The sequence below is a fragment of the Zonotrichia leucophrys genome, chromosome 2 (genome assembly GCF_028769735.1).
Source record: "Zonotrichia leucophrys gambelii isolate GWCS_2022_RI chromosome 2, RI_Zleu_2.0, whole genome shotgun sequence".
Classification (NCBI taxonomy): Eukaryota; Metazoa; Chordata; class Aves; order Passeriformes; family Passerellidae; genus Zonotrichia; species Zonotrichia leucophrys.
This window is the reverse complement of record NC_088171.1, coordinates 16847463-16873316: the sequence shown is the minus strand read 5'-3', so window position 1 is coordinate 16873316 and position 25854 is coordinate 16847463. Positions and strand designations below refer to the sequence as shown.

General features: G+C 36.5%; 1 protein-coding gene across 5 annotated transcripts in view; it reads right to left on the bottom strand.

Moving 5' to 3' along the window:
- The window catches only part of MPP7 (MAGUK p55 scaffold protein 7), a 145675-nt gene that overhangs the window by 30425 nt on the left and 89396 nt on the right, over positions 1 to 25854 (bottom strand). For all 5 annotated transcript variants that reach the window (XM_064704046.1, XM_064704045.1, XM_064704049.1 and 2 more), the window contains 6 exons: positions 14704 to 14835; positions 6737 to 6818; positions 5565 to 5650; positions 3693 to 3767; positions 2891 to 3087; positions 2304 to 2368 (listed from right to left, as the gene is read on the bottom strand). In XM_064704046.1, coding sequence (XP_064560116.1) covers positions 2304 to 2368; positions 2891 to 3087; positions 3693 to 3767; positions 5565 to 5650; positions 6737 to 6818; positions 14704 to 14835 — 637 coding nt within the window. The remainder of the gene's footprint in view (positions 1 to 2303; positions 2369 to 2890; positions 3088 to 3692; positions 3768 to 5564; positions 5651 to 6736; positions 6819 to 14703; positions 14836 to 25854) is intronic.

Sequence of the window (25854 nt, the reverse complement as noted above, 5' to 3'; positions counted from 1 at the left end):
AATCAAGCATTATCAATTTCCCACCTTCATGTGTGGGCTAAAAAGAAAAAAGAAAAGAAATTTAACCCAGCAGTTCTTTCCAATTTTCTGTTCTCTGTGTCACCTTCCCTACATGTTTCTGGTGCTGTCAGAATGCTGTTTGTTCAACTGAGCAATGCATGATTTTCCAGCATCTCCCAGTTTTGGCAAGATGATTGCTGTGCACAAATACAGACACGGCCTCCATACCTCACAGCTTCACTGCTATGCTTGGTAACACAAAAAAAGCTAATAAACTTTAGAAAGATCACAAAGGTGCAGAGTTTCCCAGCAGAATCTTCTTGAAAATCCAGGCAAGTAGGTTTTCCTGAGAGCAATTTTCCTGAGAGCAATTTGAGCAACATCCTAGGCACAATGTTTTTTTCTACTGTTAAATTCTGATCTTTAAAATGTCTTCTCTACAAAGAATCTGAATTCCCTCCCAACACTAAAAACATGTTTAGTCTTTGAAGGGATAAATCTACTCAGAGCAGCATTTTCCCTATTCCCATGAAAATCTGGCAGATATTGCAGCAGACTGTCTTAAGAAAAAAGGAAGAGAGAGAATGACAAACCTACATTACTCTGCAGTCTTTACTCCTTCAAGAGGCATCACTGCCTGGTATTTAGCTGAGACTTGCTTTGTTCAAAGAAATTCCAAGAGAGAACGGTAATAGGCATACTGCTTGACCCTCATGCTCTGTCATATTTTAAAGGTAAGGGGAGGAAGGCAGGAACTCTTCTCCCTGTTCAAGCTAGTTAAGGCAGTCAGTGGAAAAAGCAGAGACAACAGTAAGCATTGTACTCTGGGTCTTCTTTGGGTTGTAATTTTGGCAATTCCCAATCAAGTTCAGGCTGCCTATTTGGATGGGTGAGATGCATCTTGTAAAACCTTTCACTTGAAGGTCACTAGAAAGATGCAGTCCATTACAAAAGGGTTCATGCGGTGTTGCTGCAGCAGCTGATTTACCTCTTCAAAAGCACCAGTGCCACCTTATTGGAAGGCTCTTGTTGAGTGTATTATCCAGATTCAAGAACAGTGGGCAGAGAGAAATAGCTATACCCTGGGATCAGACACTTTTCCAAAACTGGGGCAGAGCAACTTGACCTAGAACCTAGAAAAACAACATATTTACTACAAGCTGGAGAAGCTCCTCTTGTTTCTAAGATCTATGTAAATAGAAAAGCTACAGTGCAATTGTAATGTCTGTTACTGTAATTACAGGGCTAGTCAAGGGCTTTGGAGTTAACAATAGTATTAGGGCACACAATCAAACAGCGAAATGGAATGAAAGATAGAAAAGATAGATTATCAGAAAAATAACTGTTATTGTCAAGCTTCAGAACACAACAACCATAGCAAGAAGTTAGGAAAATTGCAACAGAAACCTTGGTGAGGAGTTTTAAAGTTAAAAGCATTTAGTTTGGAATTTAGTGTGCCAGCCACTATCTGCCATAGTATCCACATTTTTTCTTTCCTTGTTGGATAATGAAAGGTGGCTGGAAATATTAGACCACTTTCTGAATACTTCTAGTTGAACTCACAATCATGTTTGTATTTAAAATTTAGATCCTGCTGTAGCATGATAGCTTCTTATATTGCTCACTTTCTTATGAGCCTGTACAACTGAAAGAAATAACAGGTCAAGTAAAATATGCAATAATACATAAAACAGATGTTGATGTAAATTCCAGTGAAGAAAAATATTTGTTTCAATGTATGTGCTTTCTTAGACGTTATTTATCCTATATTGTGCAATTACCATATTTAAAAACAGATACTATTAAGGATCCTTGAGTTTGTTTAAAAAGCAGAAAGAAGTGATTCTGTGAATGAGTGTCCATGAACTGAATGTTCTGACTTTTAAAAAATTCTACTGCTTCATGGGACACAAAAAATTATCAGCTATATGGGGGAAAGAGGGGGAGACTATCAGACCTTCCATCTTACTCTATAAATGTCACTGTGTTGATGCAGTCCAAATTATATAAACTATTGAGCCAATTCTGTACTGTTTAAACAGGAAAAGAATACTCCTCAACCTTTGAAATATTACATATCAAAATATTAATTGGGTTCAGTACTTCAAAAACAGAGGTCTGAGAATGTTTCTAGCTTCTTTTAAAGCTTTTAATGACGTTATTTATATTTATTTTCCTACTGATGCAATGGGATCAAGAGGCTGTTCTGCCAGGGAGAAATGCATCCTATTGGTGAAACAAACTGCTATTTTATAAGGTTAGAGATGTGGAGTGTTATTTCTATTCCAGGTTAACAGACTTACATGATTTTCTGTTGGAAATTTTCAGTGGCTGAACCTGCACTTCTGGTCTTCTTAATGCAAATCTCCTATAAAATGGGAGGTGGTGGGGAAAAGACACAAGCTCCTCAGTTTTCACTGCAAATTTGGGATTAATAAACACTTAATATCATAAGACTATTTCAAAATATACAGAAGATTTTGTAAGAAATTAACTTAAAACAATGCAATCTATTCACAATCTAAAAAAAATTAAATCTTCCCTAAATTTTTTGTAAGCTCTCCAAAACCTGCTGCAGTTCTTATTCCTGCATAGTACATCAGTGTGAATGCAGATACTGATGTGCTATTTTCCATATGTTTTTTCTTTCAGTCTGGATCAGTGTAATCCTATCAGTTTTTGTCATTATTAATTCTAGCCAGAGAAATAAGGAAGTCCAGAGTATGTCAGCAACATGTTTCCAAGTTAGTTGTCCTGCTGCAAATGCACATTCATTGTACCCATGTAATCTATGAGCACTACACATGCCAACTATGCTAACTTAACAACTCACCAATAAGTCTCTTCTCTTACTGCAAAAATAATGGAATTATGCTTCTCAGCAGCTCACCTCTCCTGGAAATGCTTTGAAGGGATCAAGCCTGCTCTGGGATTGGCATCACCTTCATGTTTGGCTTGCCACCAGGTTGCATCATCCTGGCTCATGATCTGAAGGATATCTCCTTTTCTGAAAGCAAGTCCAGCTTCTTTACAAGGAATTGCTTTATCTTCATTAGGATCATAGTCAAATAAGGCTCTGATAAACATCTGGAACAAACAGTGTTTGATCTTTAGAATCAAATATTAAATACAATCCAAAGGTATCTTCCTCTTCTGTTTCTACTGTTCAAAACCACTGAACTAAATAATGTAGATATTTACTGCTGCAAAACATCCTTATGGATGTCTAGCATTGGAAGTTCATATGGGAATGTTCAACTCATTGCTTCTGCAGCTGCAGACTCAGTGGAGCAAAGGCTCAGTGACTCAAGGCAAGCAGGACTTGGCAGGTGCCCAGTGTGCCCATATGAGGAACAGAGGAGAAGACACTGTTAAACCAAGATGCCATCAAGTGTCTTCCAACTATGAACGATGGAAGGAGTACCTGGAACCAAGCCAGTCCTTGCAGAAGGTGGAAGATTACCTGTCAACTATACAGCTGAGAGTTCAGGCTCAAGAACCATGTTACAGCCACTCATAAATTCAGCACCTGTGTATTGAACTGTACAGTGTGCTGTCATGTACAGTACCATCACATTACAAAAGTTGAGTCCACAGGTATAAATCACTTTATTGGTTCTGTCATGCAAACAAAAAATACATATCCTCAGCATAACAGTTACTGCCATGGCTTCTGAAATAGTCTTGCTTACCTTGCCTTCCTTCACTGGCATTTCTTCCTTCACACTGGGTATAATTTTAAATGTAATGGCTCCTTGAGACTGAGCCTGGTGAACAATTGAAAAGAAAATGCACTCAGAATTAAGCTAATATTTCAAAGAAATCTTAGAAGATAAAGAAATTCAAATTAATTTAAAATAATATAATGAGTCTATCCTCTCCCAAGCATGATCTCTGGAGTCTGACAGTTTCACTTTCCCAAACTTTGTATAACAAAACTTAAAATATTGGGTTTATTTGCTTCTTGGGTGGGGGGGGGGGGCAGATGGACTGTTAAAAACTGTGACCTGCATGGTTGAGAGGTCCCATTTCTGTACTGAAGGCAGGACAAAATGCTACAGCTTAAATGTATGCATATTAGAAGCAACTGCTGGACTCCTGGCACAGTTTGGACATCCCTGGAAAAATCAAACTAACATTTCATTTTTCAGAAAAAAAATTATTGAAAAATTCGAACAGGCTTGTGCCATATTTATCATACAGAGCTATTAGGGGTGGGATTTATTCACTTGGCAACTTTAAGAAAGTAGAAAAGCAAAACATATTTGAATAGACGACGTGTACTCAATGGAAAAAAAGCCCTGCGCTATAAATCTTAAAACAAGTTAGCCATCAGCAACCACCTCATCCATTCATCTTTCCCTATATCCCACTTAAAGTGTGTCTGGCTGCATTTTACTTATTAACCACAGCATATTCCCACTGCCTCAGTGACATTTTGCTATTGAAGGAAGTGCTAATCAGTTGGAGGCCCTGCTACTATTGCATGCAGCCGACAAGTTTCATAAAACCAGCAGAGTGAGCAGGCAGCCAACGATTTCAGCAAAATGGAAACAGGCCTGTCCAGTACCAAGCGAGACATTCTTCCGCCGCGTGTCTGCAATCCCAGGCTCGCTGCTTGACAGGCAGCAGCCAGGGGCTCACTGCACCGCCATAGGACTGGAATCAATAACTCTGTTACTTCTGAAACAAGCTCTAACTAGCTTTTGATGTTTATATGGTACCTCAAGAAGGTAAACGGGGAAATTGTTCACACCTTTTCTAGCGGTGTTATGTTTCTAGACATTTTAAATTATTAATTTTTGAAGGAAACTATGGTTCTGTAAGGAACGTGAAACCATAAAGCAAGAATGAATATCAGCAGTTCAGCACCTGAATGATCTTGGTTCCTGAAACAAAACTGTGAGACAGCTGCTCAATTCAGCACGACAGCAAGGTATTTATGTATATAGAAAACCCTGCAGCATGAACAATGGAGCTATCATGACCCTCATCAATGTCTTTGATGTAAAAATATGAAATATTTCTAAAAAATCCAAATTACTTAATTTGCAATGGTGTTTCAATAATTAGAAATCAGGCTGGCTTTAGAGACTGTGCAGTTTACAAGAATGTAGACAGAATAATATATATGGCTATATACTATAAATCAATGTCATATAAAATCTTCATATACCAGTTCTACAGTCTGTCTAGTACCTGAATTATTAATTAATTCTCACATGGAGTGACAATGGGTTATTAATGAGTTATTAGCGAATACATTTAAAATAGTTCAAATTCAACACATCACAGTGGGCCTTAAAAACTATAGATTATGAACTGAAGTCTGCAACATTCTGGAACATACTTATGGCAATATTACTGTCTTTAACTCTTCACAAGTAATCTATAATTGCATGGAAAATCACTCTATGAGAAATTACAGATTTGTAAATGATGGCACAGGAAAAAAAGCCATTATAGTAGAATACATTTTTTTTCTAAGAAATACAGTAGAAATCGTAAGTCTCATTACTTTTTCTTAACTCTCCTAAATTAATTTTAAAATGTTTGGTATTTACCAAAATATGTATTATTTCTTCAGGCTTTTTATCATCTACAGGAATCCCATTGACTTCCCTCAGTTCATCACCAACATGAATAAGCCCTACAGAATAAAAAGAGAAGTTGTGAAACTGTAGCTAGGTATTACAAAAAAACTGCCATTAACATTCAGCTTGTTTCTCCCTTGTTCATATATGCTAATCTCCAATTTTCATACACTTTAAGCTGTAAGATAAAAACAGGAATAAATGGTGAATATAACAGCTACTGTCCTCTCAGACAAATTTGATAAGGTGGTTGGTTAACTCACCTCCCTGTCTTCCTCCTAAAAATTAATACCACCTTCTCTACAACTTTTCCAGACTTTCATGCAGATGTCTGAAAAATATCTATGCCAATTCTTTTTCTACTCTACTACTTTCCTACTGCTACAGGTACAAGTAATGCAAAGAGCACTAAGGCTGGGAATGCTAATTTGTGGCACAAATGTTTGCTAATCTTATCTATCTATCTATCTATCTATCTATCTATCTATCTATCTATCTATCTATCTATTTTTATCTAGATTTACTCCATTACTGCATCTAAGGGTGAAACACAGCTGTCCTAAATTTTCTTCAGTGAAAAGAGACACCTTAATGCATGATTCAGGACTTCTTGCTTAAGTTTTTGCAGACACTGAGCATCCCAAACTAAACAAGGCTGTGCTGTAATTTTGAGAACTACCAGCTGAAATGCCAAATGGATGTTCTAATATTTAAAATTGTCAGCACCCCAAGTTCCCCATCAGCAGGCTGGCATATGTCATCATGGAATGATTGCAGTGTCTGACACAGGGACAGGAGTAGGACTTTATGATCTTGATGGGTCCCTTGTAACTCAGCATATTCTATGCTTTATAAACAGATGTCATCAATTGGAAACAAGTCATGACATATATATATATATACACACACACATATATATAAACCCCTCTGTATGCACTAACTCAAAGATACCTTGCTGCAACTGCATTGGGAAAAAAAATCAGCATACTTTCAGCAGTATTGAAATATCACTCTGGAAAACTGTTCAGAGCCTAAATATTTCTGTTTGTGATAGTGATGTATTTAATTTCTACAAAATATGCTATTTTATCTCATCTTGTTCTGAGCTTTTGAATGGCTAATGCCAAACTGCAACACCTTACCACTTCTATCTGCTGCTCCTCCACGCATTATCCTGGCCACCACAATTGCACCAGTATGTTCATCCCTTTTAATAGTAGCTCCCTTGGGTAAAAAAAAAAAAGAAAAAAGAAAGTTATTTGGTTTATTTCAGCATAATTTTAATATACTACACTAAAAAACATTTGCTACATCAAACTGCAAAAAGCTGATGTATTAATATGTGATTAAACCAGAAATGATACTTGCTTATGAAAAGAATATACAAAATATGTTGCTCTATTTCTGTCCTCTTAAAATGGGTCTTCTTTTTCAATCAGAAGTAACTCATGCATTCTGTGAATACACAGGTTTAAAGAAAAAAGGACAATGATGGAAAAAGTTTGCTTTTCAATTAAATGGCAACTGCAACATAGCTTACTTGAGACTGCTACTAAAACTGAACTAAACTACTGCTTCAAATTGATAATTTCAAATTGATAAATTGTTGTTCCTACATTAAAATAGGCCATACTACATACTTCAGGTACAGAAGGTATATCATTGTTCATAATTGTTGCACTTTATGCTCAGAACTCACTATGTACCTTTTTCCTTTACAGTGTTATCAATAAACAAACACACATTTGAGAAGTGCCCTGAATGTTGGGGCTCACCTCGAACACTCACAGGACAGAAATGCATGGGAAGGGACATTTTCTGAGTTAATCAGGCCTGTTTTCGTACATTACACACAGACAGCACAGCGCACTGAGGTGAAACGACACAGTGTAGTTAAATTTCCAAAGAACAGCTGTCTGGATGAGAAAAATGCCTTTGTTACAAGAACTGTGAGGGTGCACTGCAAAGAGGCACAAGGTGATGGGGAAGCAGCAGGCAGCAGCAGTGCCAAGTGAGAAGGGACACGGGGCTGCAGAGCTGCTGCCTCAGCTGCAGTGCCAGCCCTTTCAGGCAGAACTGGGGGAGCCAGGGAGGAAATGCTGGCCCTGTTCTGGGAGACAGAACTACAATGGGGATTTTAACTAGGTAAGTCATAGTGCATAATCAGCCCCATAAAGGTTACTTGATCCAATATTTTTAAAAAACAACAGGGGGAAAAAAACCTCATGCCTCTTCCATCAAGTTTTTAACTGCACATGGTTACCTTCCCATATTAATCTAATTAGTTACCTGCAATAGCTCTTTGTTAATCAACAGAGATATTAAGGACTCTGTCAAGCAAGTCAACTCTCTGAAAATTTCCATATTTGCAATTATTGAATGAACAGTATTACTTCACCTCTGAGTGCCAAGTGTATTCTGCCATCACTGGTTAATATTTCCTTCCATCAAAGAAGTGTTGTGCTTGGAGTAAGGTACATAAGTACTCTTTAAGGAAGTTCTTTGAATAATTTAAAAGCTTTTATAGCTACATTGCTATATCTGTTTATTCTAAACATGAACATCATATTTATCACTACTTCAATTTTTAAGTGCTTCATGAACATAAAGCTGAAAATGGTACAAACAAGAGAGTTGGGATTTTCCTACAGTTAGCAATTTCACTGACTATAAATCAACTTGCTTCCCTCTACCTCTAAGATGGAAATACAGCACAAGTCACAAAGACAAAAAATGGGAGACTAATTTATATTTTATATGCAAGTTGCATTTATTGCAAATAGAGCAAAATTAAAACAGTCACCATTCACTTTGGCTGAAACTTCAACAGCAACCAGCACTCCAAAGCAAAACTGATGTGCTGTGTTTGTGCATTTCATTTACATTCTAAATTTATTAGTATGAAATTCTATCTATAAGTAAACTAATTCTGCAATTTGCCAGCCTTATTCTTACGTATTGTTTATTTGCAATTATATCAGCATGCACTTGTTTGCATTACAGTTTCAAATTAGTCTGAGAGTTTCAAAAAACCAGATTTAGCTGCAGCTAATCTCACTTAAATAACTCATTACTAGACTTCTGTGCAAAAAGAATTGCATACCATTAGGAAAATATCAAACAGCCTTAAGCCCCCTAACTTATATCTCAGTATTAAGTTCTGACCTTGCATCAACAGCTACTAATCTGAAGTTTATAATACCTGGAATGTTTTACCTATTTTAAAGTAAAAAGTATTTTGCTGGGGTTCTTTTCTGAATACATCCATCAAAAAGAAAAAGAGCAGCATTAGGATGCTAGAGGCAAATCTAAATATGGGACATTGCCACTACACTGTCCATACAAAATAGGCTCTCCTAATTAATCCAGGAAAAAGCCTTCATCAGAAAGGCTGTATGCCTTTTACCTAGAAGTAAACACCATGAAATGCCACCAAATTCAAAAGGCAAGCAAGGACTGGCAGGCCTTCCCTGTGATCACCCCTTATCCCAGCCCCATGCTGATGTCTGGAAAGTGGTAGTTCACTTTGCCAGGCTTTTTAGACTGATAATAGAAAAAAACTTGTGTGCAATCAAAGATCACACTACTGACCCAGACAGCATCTGGAAGTAACAATAAGGCTCTTGTCCAAGTGGAACAGTCACTTCATGCTCTATGTGATTATCACTACTGGCACAAAATGAATTTTCCTAGCACAGATTAACTGATCTGAAAGATAACCCCACAAAGATAACAGGTAAAGTGGAATTTTCATACAAAGGACAAAAACAAGTTCAAAATGACAGGAAAGTTATTTAACCCAAGTAAGCTCACTGTCAGTATCTCCTCTGTGGCAAACCCAAAGTGCATGGGCAGGTCCATGGAAAACACTACTTGAGTTAGTGTATTTGTACCTTTAGTACATAATTTTAAAAGGAGGTTCTATAAATCCCACTTTCATTCCGATTTAGAACTCTTAAATCATCAAATACAAGTGGATTTCTTCGTGAAAACCTGAAGAGCTGATTTTCTGAAAAAGCAGCTTCTCTTGTACTGCTGCCAGCCCTGCTTAAACTATGAGGTATATATAATCTGGCAAGAAATTCTCCTTATAAGATGTTCAGCTCCAGTACTTTCAGTTACATGTGCAGTGCAGCTCCTCATTTAGGGCTTTAAAAATGGAAGAAGGTTAGACTGGACCTTGAAAGCTGGAAAATATTTTCGGTATTGTGAGCCAAAAGTGTAAGTTACCCTAAACGAGACATATACAGATGTAATAGCATAGCTCAGTTTAAAATACTTCTAAAGGGAAAAATAAGGAGTTTGGGAGCCATATGGTGATCAGACTGAGAAAATGCTTAAAGGTATACCATACAAAAGCACTAAAAATAATAAAAGCTCATTCAGCAAGGCTCTTCCACTGTTTTTTAGTTGCTTTTCCCCCCTCCCCCCCATTTTTAATGTAGTATCACTCATGGGTAAGGACTGCTCAGGGCTTCACAGATGTGAGCTTTATTATTTCATCCATTTATCTGCTGGTTCCAGAATATAAACATTTTAAGTCTTTATTTTTTAAAGAAAGAAAAACTAGCCTGTAAAATAAATTACTAATAAGAGAATTTGAAACATCAGTAATATTGTTGCATGCCTCTCTGTTGAACAAAAGCACATGCAGATGATAAATGCAAATAAATATTCCAATAAGCCTTAGTCTAATTCATTCTCTATTGAAAGTGCAAATACAAGTATCAGTTTCCCACCTTACAGTGAGTAGCTATTTAAAAGTTAACGTACACTTGTATGTAGACTATACAGACTAAAGCTAACCCTACATCCAAATCTCACCAAAATCCCACCAAAAAACCAGCTAGGTCCATCCACTATTGTGAACTGAGCTACAGGGACTGAGTGTGAGGTGGATGAAAGCTGTTGCATCGGCATGGACAGAAGGCATAAATGACTTCTTTAAATCACCAAAATTAATTTCACCAAGTTCAGCTGTGAAGATTGAGTATTCTAAAGGGTAGTGCCAGATTGGGCAGTTGGTGATTTGGGGGAATGTATCGGATTGGGAAATTTTGGTGGTGGGGAGGAGGAAAGTGCTTTTTGTAAGGTTTTCAGTTTTTTCCCTATTTTCTTGTAGTTTAGGTAATAAAGTTTTCTTTATTTCTAAGCTGGAGCCTGCTTTGCTTATTCCTGGTCACATCTCACAGCAGACACCAGGGAGAGGGTATTCTCATGGGGGCACTGGCTCTGGGCCAGGGCCAAACCATGACATTCAGAGATGTTCCAAAATCCTTAGTTAGAACAAAACATCCTAACACAATTTCACCTTGCTCGAGGGAGACACTGCTGGAATGGCATTTGCTAACAGAGCATTAAAAAGACCCCAAACCTAATATTGTGGAAGGATTAACAAAAAGTTTAAAACACTTCTCTCAAAAAACTGGGGGAAAGTTCAGCACTGACTTCTGAATTGATGAAATCTGGCAAACAGAAGGCCCTCCTACAAACCATGTGTTTCTCTCTCTTGAAATGATTACTCCTGGGAACTCAGGCTTCATCAATATATGATTAACCCCAGCTAAGAACTTTGGAGAGGGGCTTAACTCAGAGAAAAGCACGAACAGGAGCAAGAGAGGAAACGTGGTGCAGTTTTATATAAAAATGGTCACTAGGTATATTCCAAAGAAGTTAAGAGAGTGCCTAATTGCTTCACAGTGAGTACTGCTGAAAGTAATCCAAAGGAAATGCAATTCAGAATGTCAAGGGTTTGCAACTGATGTAAAGCTTGTGGCTTTGCAGGGAAACAATCTCTACTGCTTGGGTACAAATAGAATATTAGTCTGTGTCTCGAATGGAAGAAAAGTTCAAAGAGCTCCATATCTTCAAGTCAAGAAATGAAACAATCTCTATCCCAGTAAAAATCTTGTATAGTATCTCCAATCTCAAACTCAATTGCTTCTAAAAGTAGAATCCTGATACAATGTTGCAAGTGGAAGTCAGGACTTTTTGACTGGAGAATGAATCCATTAACAGAACAAGCAGAGATTCTTTGATCTCTTCTAAGAATATCCAAGATTTCAGAGCAAGTTCTGAAGGAAAAGCCATTAAAAATATATGGAAATAAATAATAAATGAAATTACAATTAGTTTAGTAAACATAGATCATGGTTATCTTCCTTTAGTAAAATAACTTTGGGAAGCATAAACACAGAAGATCTAATATAATAGTATAAGCCTGTCTTCAGTTATTCTGCCATGCTGTATTTCAGTAAGACCCATAAGGGGAAAAAAAAATCTAGAGAAGACAAAGACAAAAATAATAGGTTTGTTATGTATTGTGCTGATGGTGTCATAGTAAGTCACTATAAATCTGACACAAAGAAACTAATGTTTGACATGAATACGAATGATGTTAAAACGGATTGACAGTGTATTGTGGAACAGGACTGTTCTCTATTCTTTGAATTCTTCTTGGAGAACAAGTAACAGGACTCACCGTAAGTTCTTCTCTAACAAAAATAAAACATCAAGATAAGCTCAGGATCTGGAAAGATCACAAATACAGTTTTCCTACACAGATAAAGTAAAACCTTAGAAATATTGGAGATTCCACATATCCAGTTACTCTGCTCCAGTTCTGGACTCCCCAAATAATGGACTACTGTTAATTCTTAGTCTAAACCTCCCAGGGCTGCACCTTGTGACCAGTGCCCTGTGTTTTAGCATCTTTCACTGCTGAGGAGTTTTTCTTTATTGTCCTTGTGACAATGAAGTACTTTAATGCTTCAATTAGATTCTACCCTTTGCCTCTTCCTAATAAAAGGTCTACAACACATTCTATTGTAAGGCTGTTTTCACATTGGCAAATAAACAAAACTGTCTTAAACTAAAGAAATTAGTTTGCTCACATGTTTTGTATTTTCCATGGCTGCTGTCATGTCTAGTAAAAGATCTAAAACCCCTTCTCTGTCACCTCTGTAATACAAGAGTTGTTAACACCAACAGTGTTGTTAACTTAAATTCACAAGTGTGGATTTAAGACAGTGTACAGATTTTGGCTGGGATAGGGGTAATTTCCTTCATGGTAGCTCCTATGGTGCTTTGTTTAAATTTGTGATGAAAACAGTGTTGATAATACATGGATAATTTAACTATTGCTGAGCAGCGCTTACACACTGTCAAGGCTTTTCTGCTCACCACCCCACAAGTGAGGAGGATGGGGGTGCACAAGGAGCTGGGAGAGGACACAACTGGGACAGCCAACCCCACCTGAACAGAGGGACGTCCTCCACCATGTGCTGTCATGCTCAGCAAGAAAACCGAGGGAAGAAAAAGGAAGGGGAATGTGTGGAATGATGGTTTTAGTCCTTCCAAGAAACAATTACAAGTGATGGAGCCTTGCTGTCCTGGGGATGGCTGAACACCTGCCTGCCCAGGGAAGTGGTGAATGAATTCCTTATTTCTCTTTCCTTACACTTCCACTTTACCTCTTGAACTGTCTGTCTCAACCCACGAGTTTCCTCATGTTCATCCTTCCGATTCTCTCCCCCATCCCACTGGGACAATGAGTGAGTGGCTGTGTGGGGCTGAGCTGCTTAAACAGACACACAGGTAATCTGGAAGAGCTCCGAGTCCCACCGGAACGAGGAGGCAAGGCTGGAATTTGAGGAACAGTCCAAGGATAACCTTTGGCTTAAGCAAGTGGTTTCTTTAGGAGAGCTTAAAATCTAAAAGGCCAATATACAGTGTATATTTTTCACAGAAGTTTTCAGAAAATATCTGAGTTATGTTTTACAAGTTACTATTATCCAATCCATTTTGAAATACTATTAACTTATGGTGTTGAACTCCTAAGTCTTAGTAAAAAATCATGTTTGTAATATGAAACTATGTAAGTTAAGATTTTATTAAGCTTTTTCTGACAAATCATAAAAAAAGGTGTTACAATTAACACTAAAAATAGGCTCCTCAATTAGACTTCATTTCATACTGTATGTTCAAATCTCCACATACCTCTCAAAAGGAATAATATTTCTGATACTAAATCCTAAAGCAAACTTGTTTTCTTTCTCAAATAATGTCTTTGATTAAAAAATACAAAAAGCTTAAAGCTGTTATTCAAATATTTGAGGGAAAAATATTTAGTATGTTAAAACAAAATAAGAACTTTCCATATGGTTAAACTTGTAATTATGCCCATGAGCACTTACAGTCAGTCAATAAGAAAACTCATTTCTTGTTTATTGATGCCAGAAATCCATCAAGAATTAGAATGATAGTTAGATATTTACTGTGGGACAAAATACCCCTGTATGTCTAACAGAAGCAGCAGCCTCCCACTGTTGTCTCAAGTACAGAATGACAACCTTCTCAAAGTAAGTTTGCAGGTATTTCTCCAGGACTGCTGTCCATTAAAACAAATATTCAGTATAACATAAAACAAACCTCTTACTGGTTTGCAGGATAAAAAGAACATAGTTAAATTTTATACAAGATGACTCCCACTCTACAGCAAATAAAAAGAACCAAATCAGTAAAGCATTTTAATATTCTTGTAATACAACCTAGGTTTAGTCCTTTCATTTTTCCAGATATCCCCATGAAGATATTAACTTTCTAGTATTCATAATGCAAAGTAAAACAACAGACATTTTAAATTTGCCCAGATTTCAATTCAAGTATTTTAAAATATGTTTTCATGCTTTCTTTTCAGTGTATTGAAAGGTCATGTTTTTTTACATGAATGCTAACAGGCACAGTTCACAACACAGGTCAAGATTTCTTTGGGGATTCATTCTGTCTCACATTTTAAGCTAAGTTCATGATTTGAATTCAAGATAAAAGACAAATATATATTTGATCTAAATGTTCAGACTGGCCGACATATATAATGCTTAAACACCATGATGATCACTCATTGATGATGATTATTCACTTCATATGCTTTACTAATAAAGACTGTGAATGGAAGTCACAAGTGTATTACTTTATGTTATGAATAATCATGTGTAATGTCTGTCTATCCATGTTTCAAGTTAACATCCCCCACTCACATTCATAATCTGAGCACCTCCCACCCTGCATGCAAACACAAAACCCCAAACCAAAAGACAGGGTTACCTACCAACGGTTCCCGGTTTTTGACAAGCCTAATTATTTTAACTGAATCTTCTTCTTCATCAATATCATCAGGCATGGGGGGCAAGACAGGATCATAGTTCTTCTGAGCAACAGTATCATGTACAGACAGCAAAGCCTGGAAACATTATTGGTCAGTATATTATTATTTGGTATCTGAAAAGTTTAGGGAAGGGAAAGCAGAGGATATTATTCATACCCCGAATTTACTACTGCAAGTAGATTGAATATAATTCTTATATACAATTTTACTTCATTTCAAACTGATGAAACAACTCCATAAAGAATATGTTTCCATATATGGAAGGTATGCAACTAGTAAATTGTGGGTGGAGAACTGTGCCTTCATACACGCAAAAAACCACCACGTGCTTTGCATGCTAGCTTGAAATAAAAACTGTGAACAAGAGAAAACCTTAGTAAGTAAATAATTATAATTGCAATAAGTAAAAAATTTATTTGATGCAGTAGACAGTCCTATGAAACAAACAAAATAAGCACTTTCCAAGATTTCTGTTCAAGCACAAGATGTATAACATGAAGCTGTTGCCCAACCATTCTCTTTACAGGAGCTCTGAAAGCTTACCTCCTTACTGGGTTCCTTTCATGTGAGCCTCAAATTGTCTTAGGAATTTTTAATTTATTATGGAATTCATAACTGAGACTGAGGAACATACTACTGAAGCAATTTGGTTTATGTAGGTGCTTATCAACCACATGTTGCCTGTCTTTCTTGCTTCTTTTCCTTCTCTATTGCTTCTCCAGTTCAAGCACAGCTTTTATTTTTCAAAGAAATGTCTAACAAAGACTGACAAAAGGTTTCATCTTAAAAATAAAATAATTCATGAATTTTCCTTTCAGGAAATAAGAATCCCAAAAGGCAAAGGAAATGAGAAAGCTCATTCTCCTAAGGCTCAAAAAAAAAAATCTCAGTGATAACACAAAATACACAGTTTTTTCTAGATACAGAACTCCTGACACTCTTTTCTACTTCAAAAAGTCTTCATTATTTGTAATACCCTGTACATTGGTGAAAAATGGTTAAGTAATACTTTAGCTTTTGTAGTGAAAACTGTACATTGTACAACAAATAACAGCAACAGCCAGATGTATAATCCTATCTACTGCTTTGTTGCTTCTGTTTTCAAGTAGTTTTCTCTCCATATGTGACTATTTAACATCCTTTCTTATTAAAGGACAGAAAATGGTGACATTTCTCTGATGCCAGTTTCCTTGCTACTTAGTCATTGGTGGCCAGTATTTGACTGAGTACACAAATGACCAGAAACTCTAATGTTCTCAAGGATAATACAACTGTTTTTAAAAAACATGACACTTCCATTATACTGTTTCAGGGTTTTTCTTTTCCTGAATGGAGGAAACTTTTAACAACAAAAAGTAATTTCCAGAAAATGCTACAAGCTACCACGTCAAAAGCTGAAGGCAAAGAGACCATATGGTAATCTTCAAATTCTGAAATGTAAATTTAAACTTAGGGCTTCAACAAAACAAACACACAGGAAGATCATGCCTGCTTTGTGATAAATACTATTGCTTTACTAATCTTTATGCACATTGTATGATTTCATTAAAACACTTCAACACACTAATTACTTCTGGTTTTCTTCCCAATACAGTTATGAATTTATACTACTTACCATCAGAAATTACCATCTCCCTCCAACGAATGACCAGTTTTACTTTAGATCTGAGCTAAAAACCTCAGGCTAACAATTATGGATGCTCCTGGAAATGTTTATTGTGATGCATTACATATGTAAAAGCCATGCAATCACATGCAGTACTCTAAGATGTATGTGAAATATCAAAGATACACTAAAACAAAAGTAGTGTTTGCTTTTACTTCAGGCTACTTAAAGTTAAGACTCCTTAAACTAGTCTTCTGCAATTACATTTTCCACATAAAGCTAGGGCACATTCATGGACTGGTTCAATTTAATGAGGTTCTATACTCCAGTTTAAAAACAATCAGGCAGATAGAGAAAACAGATGAAAATAATATAAAATACCATTTCCAGAGTAAAAGGCAGACACTTAAAACATGTTTAAAAGAACCTACCCTTGACAATGAAACTTGCAAAACCAATTCTGTCCACTTCTACACTGAATTATGCCACTAGTGTTATTAAGACACTTCCCTGCTCTGACTGCTAGATCAGGATCCTGGACACTGCATACAGAACAACAATGCATCTCAAGTACTACAAACCAATACCAATCAGTGCCTGGTATTTATGATGCTTTTCTTCACTTCAACTTCACAACAACTAGAACTTATCAACCCATTCCTTTCTTCTCCCAAAAAACATATTAAACTACAATGTATTACAGTTAGCCATGTAATATCTTTTCCTCAAACTCCAGCACTACTTTAGCTCAGTGCAAAGATACATATTTCAGATAAGAGCAGGAATGAGAGCAGAAACAATGTGTCTTTTCTCAGTCAAGCTTTCAGAAGAGCTTCTGTAATCACAAACTTGTTTATGATGTACACTGAACATGCTAAGATTTCTTTCCTTGTCTTCTACTGCTGCTTCTTTTCACACACTACTCTGTCCACTGTAGTGCTCTGAAATAGTCAGAGCAACTGAAGAGTCGAATAGTCAGTCAGTTGCTCTGAAATATCAGCACAGACTTTGGCAATAGCTAATTTGCAATAAAAGCCATTTTGATTTCACTTAATGTGTCCAACTATAGGTGATCAGTCTGTCCTCAAGAGCATTTCTGTATGTTTTGAACACAAGAATAAGCTGCTGTATGCACAGAACTTCAGCAGAATCTCTGCACTATTCAATTAACATAGTATAAAAAATGATGTATCAGACTAGATGTGTATAGAGAATATTGGGGATTTACTTAAAAATAAACAAATTGCAAGTGCCAAGAAACAAAACTTGAATCATAAGATGAACAAGACTTACCCAGAATAATTGTGCAGCAAATGCACTATGTAAAGATAGAAATGTTCTCTTTTTGTATATAAGAAGTGAAGAGCTGATTCATGCCCATGATACTAATTTTTTAACTCTCACAGGAAACTGCAAGAAGTGCATACAAATTCGGAGTTTTTAAAATGCTTTTGTTTTGTTTTCAAATACACAACTCTTCAGAACTATGAACACAGAATCTGAGATTTGGGTCATGTATATTTAAGCACCTCTGGAGAAAAAGATTTTATTTCAGCTCAAAGTTCTATGCTTATGATTCACTAATGTAAACATGGTCCATATTTAGAACTTGAAAGAAGGTATGATTCAAACTCCTGCGCTACCTAAACATAAATATTGATGTTCAGCTAAATTCTTAGACATGATCTAGCTGGAAATGAATACTTTCATCGGACCTCTGAAATGTCTAATAACTAGTGCTATATTTTTCATATTAAAACTATCACTGATCATTTCACAGTTTATAAATTGAAATTTTACACTATCAACTTACATGAAGAAAACCTGACACTGGAAACGTTGTAAGTTCTTTTTCTTAAACAGTTCTGAAACTCTAAATGTTTATTTAAATTGAGAATGTTATTAATGAAAACAGTTCTACACTTTGAAAAATATGTATCACTTAACTAGACTAATTACGTTTTTGCTCTTATAAAACAATGACAAATTTCATATTATTTTTTGCTTCTTTTTATATTTTGAGATCTACAGGAGTAAAAATACACCAGTAGCTCCTGATTCATGAACACAGCTTCTTATGTTTTTTAATCCTCACTATTAAAATAAAATCTCCATCTAAGCTTTATTTTTCATAGATGCTTTCTGTTCAGTAGTCAAGAAAAGCATTTTAGAAAATGGTGAGTTAAAGAAGTGAAACAGAATGGATGAAGAAACAGAACCAGACTCTTAATAGTAGTTGGAAAAAGTCATTACTAGAAATTTAAATAGTGAATAGTCATCAACAGAAACTTTGTAGCGACTCAAACCAACCCTTAAGAGAGCCAACAGCTGCACCAAGAGAGCGGCACAGCCAAGGCAGCGGAGCACATCACTGCCCTGGCAGCAGCGTCAGCAAAATGGAACAAAATGGCCCGTGACTGCGCTGTCCCAGTGCACAGCCTGCACCATTAGCACCAGCCACCTTCTCTGGCAGTTCAGCTTCAACTCCAGCAGGTGAGACACAGACATTTTCCCACCTCTTTGCTTTGCCACGGTGCCAGTAACTGCCACTGAGGCTGGCACAGGGAAGTTTCACTTGACAAGAAAAGTAACTTTATCAGCAACCACAGCAATGTGCCCCTCAACTCACCTGGCAGAGCTCATGCTCCAGAGAGCTCCAGCCATATTATGCTTTCCTTTGAGATAAGGTTACAGAAGAAACAAAAAAGGATGAAAATGTTGGTGGAGAAAATTATTCAAGACTGGTAAGATTAATTAATGAGTAACTTGCATAAAATTAGAATAATGTCAGTAATGTCATCCAGCAACAGATACCAAAGAAGAAAAGCTGAAAAGAGCTGGGAGAAGACTGAAACGCCGAAGGAAAGACCATCAAGAGCATCAGAATGGAAGGAGAAGCACAGAAGTCATAAAAGCCAAATGTGCAAGAATTTACAAAACAGTAGAATAAACCTGGAGAAAGCTGAATCACTCTGGTGATGCATACAGACTCTAGCCACTGTGTGGTAAAGCAGCCATCAGAAATCAACAGCACATGACAATCTCTTCACCACCAACTCTGTCTGCTAAGAGACTGTGTGCAACCCCAACCCCAATACAAGATAAGGCAGGTGAGGACAGGCATCTCAATCAGCAGATAAGAGCAATCACATTAGCTGAACACTCCATCTCAGCTAAAGCATGAAGTATAATCCAGAAGCAGAAGCAAGCAGTAAAACTACAGGCAGGAGGAACTCAGTTATGCTTCTGAAGTAGCCAGAGGATGGCAAGAGTAAGAAGTAAAAATATTTTTTACAAGCTACAGTAAACACATATCAAGTAGAGGAAGTAGTATTATTCTCTCCGATGCTGCACTAATCCAATCACTTTCCAAGAGAAATCTGTGATTTTCTGTTCTGTACAAAATTCCCAAGTTAAATATATAGAGTACATAATGTTAAAGAAGTCAGTTAACTTCCAGTTAAATCAATTTGCTTTTGCTACTGAGGATCACTCACACTATTCAATCAACATAAGCAAAAACCTTTGACAGGGACAGTAAGAAAAATTAAATATGGTCCTTTAACTTAAGCATAATTTTATGTTCATAATCAGGAAACCAATGGGTGTACTAAGTAAGAGATAAAAAATCTGGGCTAATTTACTTCCTTCCATCCTGCAAATGATATCTTTTCCTATATATCCTTTATAAACATATACAGAAATTATACACTGTATGAGAAGACAGCAGATATGTACAAAACAGAAAATAACATTCCACACTTGCAAGTGCATCTGCATGCTTGCATCTGTACTTAAACTAAAATTGCCCTCTACTTTAAGCTATTCCAGCTGGCAATTAAATCCCTTTCTCTTCCAATCTTTCTGCAGCTGGGTCACAGCAGTGGTTCAAAATAATAACAACACACACTGTGTATATGTGCGGTTTTGAGTTCTTAATATCTATGGTAGACTAATGATCTTAGCACAGCAACATCTCAGCTGGATCGATATTCAGTATATATTACTGTTTCCTCTTTATTACAGTGGACTTTATTCATGAATATGTGAACTGTCTCTCACAAAAGGGTAATTTCCTTGCCTGAAAATGCTATTTCTTGATTTCAGATTCACCATTCTGAACTGATGGGCTTACCTGCAGCTGGTAGCCAGACAGCAACAGCCAACAGAAAAATGAACTTTCTGCATCTTCAGACCCCCGCTTCCTCTGGCTCAGTGTTCACAGCCCCTGGAGATGCTTCCCAAATCAAACTGTTCTCAGTGTTCACAGAAACACACACTCCATCCATCCGTGTCATCTGGTAAAGGTGTTAATACCCTTCCAGATGACAGCCCTATGTTTTCCCTCAGTTGTGGATAACAGTGAAAAAGGCTCTGATTTTAAATCAATAGTAAAGAATATGAACAGTCTGTTTTACATTCGCAACATGATTCATGTAGCTCAAGTGTCCTTGAAGCTCTAAGCCCTGTTTAAGTAACTTCCAAGAGTACAAATAGATGGCTGTCAGAGTGGAAAATGCCGAGACAGCAGCACTGTTTCAATATCTTGGCAATCCTTAATTGATTCCTTTTTAGAAAAAGTGGCATCTTCCCAAGAATATTAAGTGTCTACAGTGGTAGCATGTATCTTTTCTTGGTTTAAAACCATCCAAAGGCACCCCAAAGAAATCAGATGAAAACATCAAAGAAAGTAAAAGCTGAGAATGCAGTTGCCTTTTCTAAAAAAGACAATGACTCTAGGAATGACTCAGCCTTTATTTGACATTGGCATTATGTCTAAAGTCCTCAAAAGAAAAAAATATATTGATCCAAAAGGTTAAAAGAATCTGAATAAACCTAATTCCTCCAGAAAATAACAATATATATTGATCTATGATAAGGAGGTCTTAAATTCAGTACAGAGCACTCCTACTATTTGGAAACCTAAAGAAAAATGAAGTAGAAAAGAGGAGACTGTTGAACAGAGAGTCCAAACACAATATGGTCCAACAAATGCAACAGAAAAACACCACTGAAGGAAAAAGCAGCATAAAAAGATGACATCTAAAAAAAGGGACTATTTGCTTTATATTGTGTAGTTTCTCCAATTCACTAGTTCATTTTCAGTAGATGAATGGAATTACTACTTGAAAGGGATGTGATTTTATGTGTCATGACTTTTTCCTCCTCCTAAATTACCGGCCTTAGCAATGTTGCCAACTGTTATGTTCTGTATCTGAACGCTGTAGTTACATGCATGCGATTCAACGTTCTTAGGTGGGTGAGAGTTGGTTCCCTCATGTCGGAAAGTTTGCATACATAACCAAAGAATTTCCTTGATTTACTTTTCAGATTTTATATTTTCTGCTGCCAACCTGCCTGGCCTCACTTTTGTTTATGTTATCTATCACTTTGTTTATTACATGTTGGCTGCCAGTGAGCATTCTCATATCCATACGTCTAAGATGGACAGAAGCTCTGCACTGGACATGAGCCGAGTTATCATCAGATGGACCTGAGAGCATTTCCAGAGTAACATGATGGTTGTTACTTAAATATATTCATGCACTATATTCATTCACCTCCCTTGTATCATTTCGTCTCAATGCTTCTATTATGTTGTGCATTGTTACATGTCAGTTCCTACAACAATAAGAGTGTGCCCCCACTGGTGTCTGATTTTCTCTGCCTGACAGATGTGAAAAATCAAGGCTTTTCTTGCTGTTTTTAAAAGGAACATTTCACCATTATATATTTTTTTACTTACTCCATGCGAGTAACATTCCAAAAATAAAGACAGCAACAGATTTTTCCAGCTCTCCTTATCCAGAAAAACTTTCTTTATAATTTTTTTTAATTATGGGTGCAAGCATAAATGGAAATCAGAAGTCAAGGTCTAAAGCTGAAAAGAGTTACAAATAAAATACATTTTTCCTCCAGCTGGTTGCCAAAATATGTAATGGATAGCTTCCCAAAGTGGCAAATAATTCAAAGACTCAAAAAACTGGGGAGAAGGATTTCAGTCATTTGCCAAGGAAAGTCTCTCAGCACTGTCCCCACTGCCCCAGCTTCATGCTGGTATGCTCAGAACATGTATGGGATATCTGTCCATCAACCAATGCCATCAAACCCTCAATGCTGTGGTCCTTGCCAATTGTTGTAGTCATTTGCATCTATTAATTGGGGGAAAAATAAATATTTCTATCTCCCTGCTGATACTTCACAGCATTACCATCAAAACTGAAGCACATTGTTGTAGATTTACAAATTAATGGCATCTGATTTTGCAAGTAAGGATTACATAGGTAACTCTTCAGTTGACATATGAAGTACATTGTACTCCAGCTCACCATATTAATAAATCTAAAGTGTTTGTACAGTAAAATCTCTTCATATATGAGCACAATTCCTACAACCAGTCCTACCAATACATCTTGCAGATCACTGATGAGTAAATAGTAAAAGATCATGGGAAATTATGCTTCCTAAACTAGTTTAGAATAGATACTGTAGATCCTGTAGTTTGTGTTACCATTTGCAACCATAAGTATTTTATGTAGAGGTGAAGAGACTCCCAAGACATGTGCCCAAAGCAGAAAACATTGGTACATCTGGAAATACAGGTCTCTAAGGTGACGGGGCCAAAAGGTCCCCAAGTGCCTAGGACACAGTAGCAGCCCAAATATAGCTCAGATCTTAATGGACCTGAAATCTGTGTTTGAGTTCTTCAGATACAAAACCTGAACAGTTGTAGGCAAATCCCAACAATTTCCAGTGGAAAATGTTGACTTTGCAGAAAACACATAGCTCAGTGAAAAAGCCCTGATGGAAAAATCTTCAGCAGGTCTAATTACAAAGGAAATGTTGGAAAGAAGACAAAGTTTAGATTAACTTTATTTTTTTTTAATTACATGCTACATGAAATGCTTCATGAACTTTTCAAAGCAAAAATGGATTTTGTTTTATATTATTATAGCTCAGTATTTTCTCTCTGTGCTTTGTATGTTGAAGTTCCCGTAGCCCAGAGTCTCCTGGACATTAATTTACATTGCTGAGTCTCATCAGTGACTGTAAGGCAGCTTTAGAAGGCTCTGCTGATAAACACCTAAAATGTTTGCTTTTTTAACAGAACAAGCCACACTTTGATCTGAACAGTCTTTAAGGGCCACTATGCAAGCCTAGTAAGCCTCAGATGGCACGGAAGATGGTATTAGCACTTGTTTATGAAACAAAGGGTAGAATTTACAAATTTGTCAGCAAATACAAGAAAATCAGATCAGGACAGAACAATGTTAAAGGTATGCCTCATGTTCACAAAAGCATTATTTCTTTTTTAAAAGAAACCATATCAAATACAGAAATTTGATTTGAAAATTAAGAACAAAGTGTCCTGGGCTTCATTATCAGCAGTTTTAGATTTGTTTCACACATGGTTCTGTTCTGAAGGAAAGGCAAAGAGGTGAAATTAGATGAAAATATTTACAAATGTAAATTATTTTGTGAAACTGAAAGTCAAGTGTACCACAAATGAATTGCAAATAAAACAGCAAGCTTAAGTCCTACTTGCAATTTGCTGGTGTATGCATCTTTGCCATTTGAAAGCAATTAAACCCCCCACCCCCCAACTTAAAATAAAGAATCTGTATTTTGTATGAACAGTAACATTCTCAGTCATATAAGCGCAGTTTTTCCTTCACTCTGCAATTAATCTTAAAGTTAACTTCCAAAATTCTGTTCACTCTATGGTAATAAAAGAGAAGACAAGAAAAATACTGCATGTCCACTTCTTGCTCCCCTTGGCTATAGGTACATGCCCCAAAGTGACCCAAATACTTCACATTCCTGTGCACCATGAGAGACTGAGCTCATTCACAGTCCTGCCGGGTGCCCTTGTTTAGGTACCTGGTTTATGTTTCAGTCTAGCAGCTGGCAAACCTTCCAGCACACATAAACAGAATTTAAACTCCACTGAAACAGGCAGAACCACCATTGCAGCAGCTTTGTTTTCTCCAGGTCATAAAGGTATAAACATTCTTCAGAGCAGTTTTAGCACAGTGGCATTAACTTTGGAAATAATTATTGTTCTGCCCATTACACCAATGACCACAATGGACATATTTTATATAACTAAAAACACACTTAATTCACCCTACTAGAGATTAACTTAAATGGTTAATTGCTTATTTTGATATGCAATGATCACAAATGTAATTGCTGTTCTAAAGACAAAATTAAACATTATTTAGATCTGAATATGTCCCAAGCCTGTCTCAAAGTTAGCGTAATTGGGATAATATTGTTCAATGGACTAAGAGATGGTTCTTTCTTTAACAGTCTTTTCTGTTCACAGCCACAGCAATAAAGTAAGTGCCTAAAATGTTAATTCCTATAGTTATTTGTTTCAGTTTTTCTAATAATTTTAAAAATAAATAACAATTATGCTCTTCTATTATGGCAGCATCCCAAAAAGAACACAGCTTTTTCCAGCTTGTTAGAAAAGGAACTGAAACTAGTTAATCAAGACAGTTTTTAATTAAATGTGGAAAAGAATTTGGAAGCTTTAAAGTCTTTTATTCTTAGCTTGATCATCTGTCATTTGTACATCTCCTTTCTTACAGTGCTCCTCACTGGACTTCTGCCCTGTTACTGACAGAGTTACTCTAGTGACCACTCCACTTCTTCCTATTTCCATCCCTACCAACAGATAAGACCATTTTACTAACCTGCTTGTGACATGTTCATTAAATAGCCAAAATTAAATTCCTTTTTAGGTGTATTTTGTGTTAGCATCCTGAATCTCAAGTCTTCCAATTAAATGTTCCAATTTACACAATTGCATGACAATGAAAAATATTTTGTCTATAGAGAATTAAGGAAAAAAAAGCTCAGTGCTCTCAACAGCAATACTTCCAGACTCATAAAAACCCTAAATTTTTATAAAGACACTTCTCTCAATTGCACTGGTACCTACCTGATCCATCATAATTTTTAAATTTTTGTCATTATTTTCAGAATTCTGTACCACTCTCCCCTTTAAAGACATTACTTTTTGCTATCATGTAAGTTCCATAAATTTGGGGAAATGATAAATCACTAAAGCTGAGAATACTTATTTCTTTGTGCTATTCATATTTTGTACAAAAGCACTCACAGGAGTGTCCACTCTTAAATCAGAAATACCATTTCTTGATGTATATCTCAACTATGTATTCTGTTTAAAAACAGTTTAAGACGTTAACATATCGAAGTTAAAATGATGGTAAATAACCAGAACTATAAATGTATTGAAATTTACATTGTTGTGTTTGTGTGTGGAGTGAATGGGCACTTTGTTTGCTTGTTTCTATTAAATTGCAGTGAAATGTAGGCCTTAAAGATAGAAAACTTATAGGCACATATATTCATGGCCAGGCCAGCCTGCAGGCAGTGCTGTGTAGCTCCAGTCAGAATGGTGTCTGGATCTAAGCAAGGACATATTTGGGTGATTTGAAACACCAACAGATCAGCCT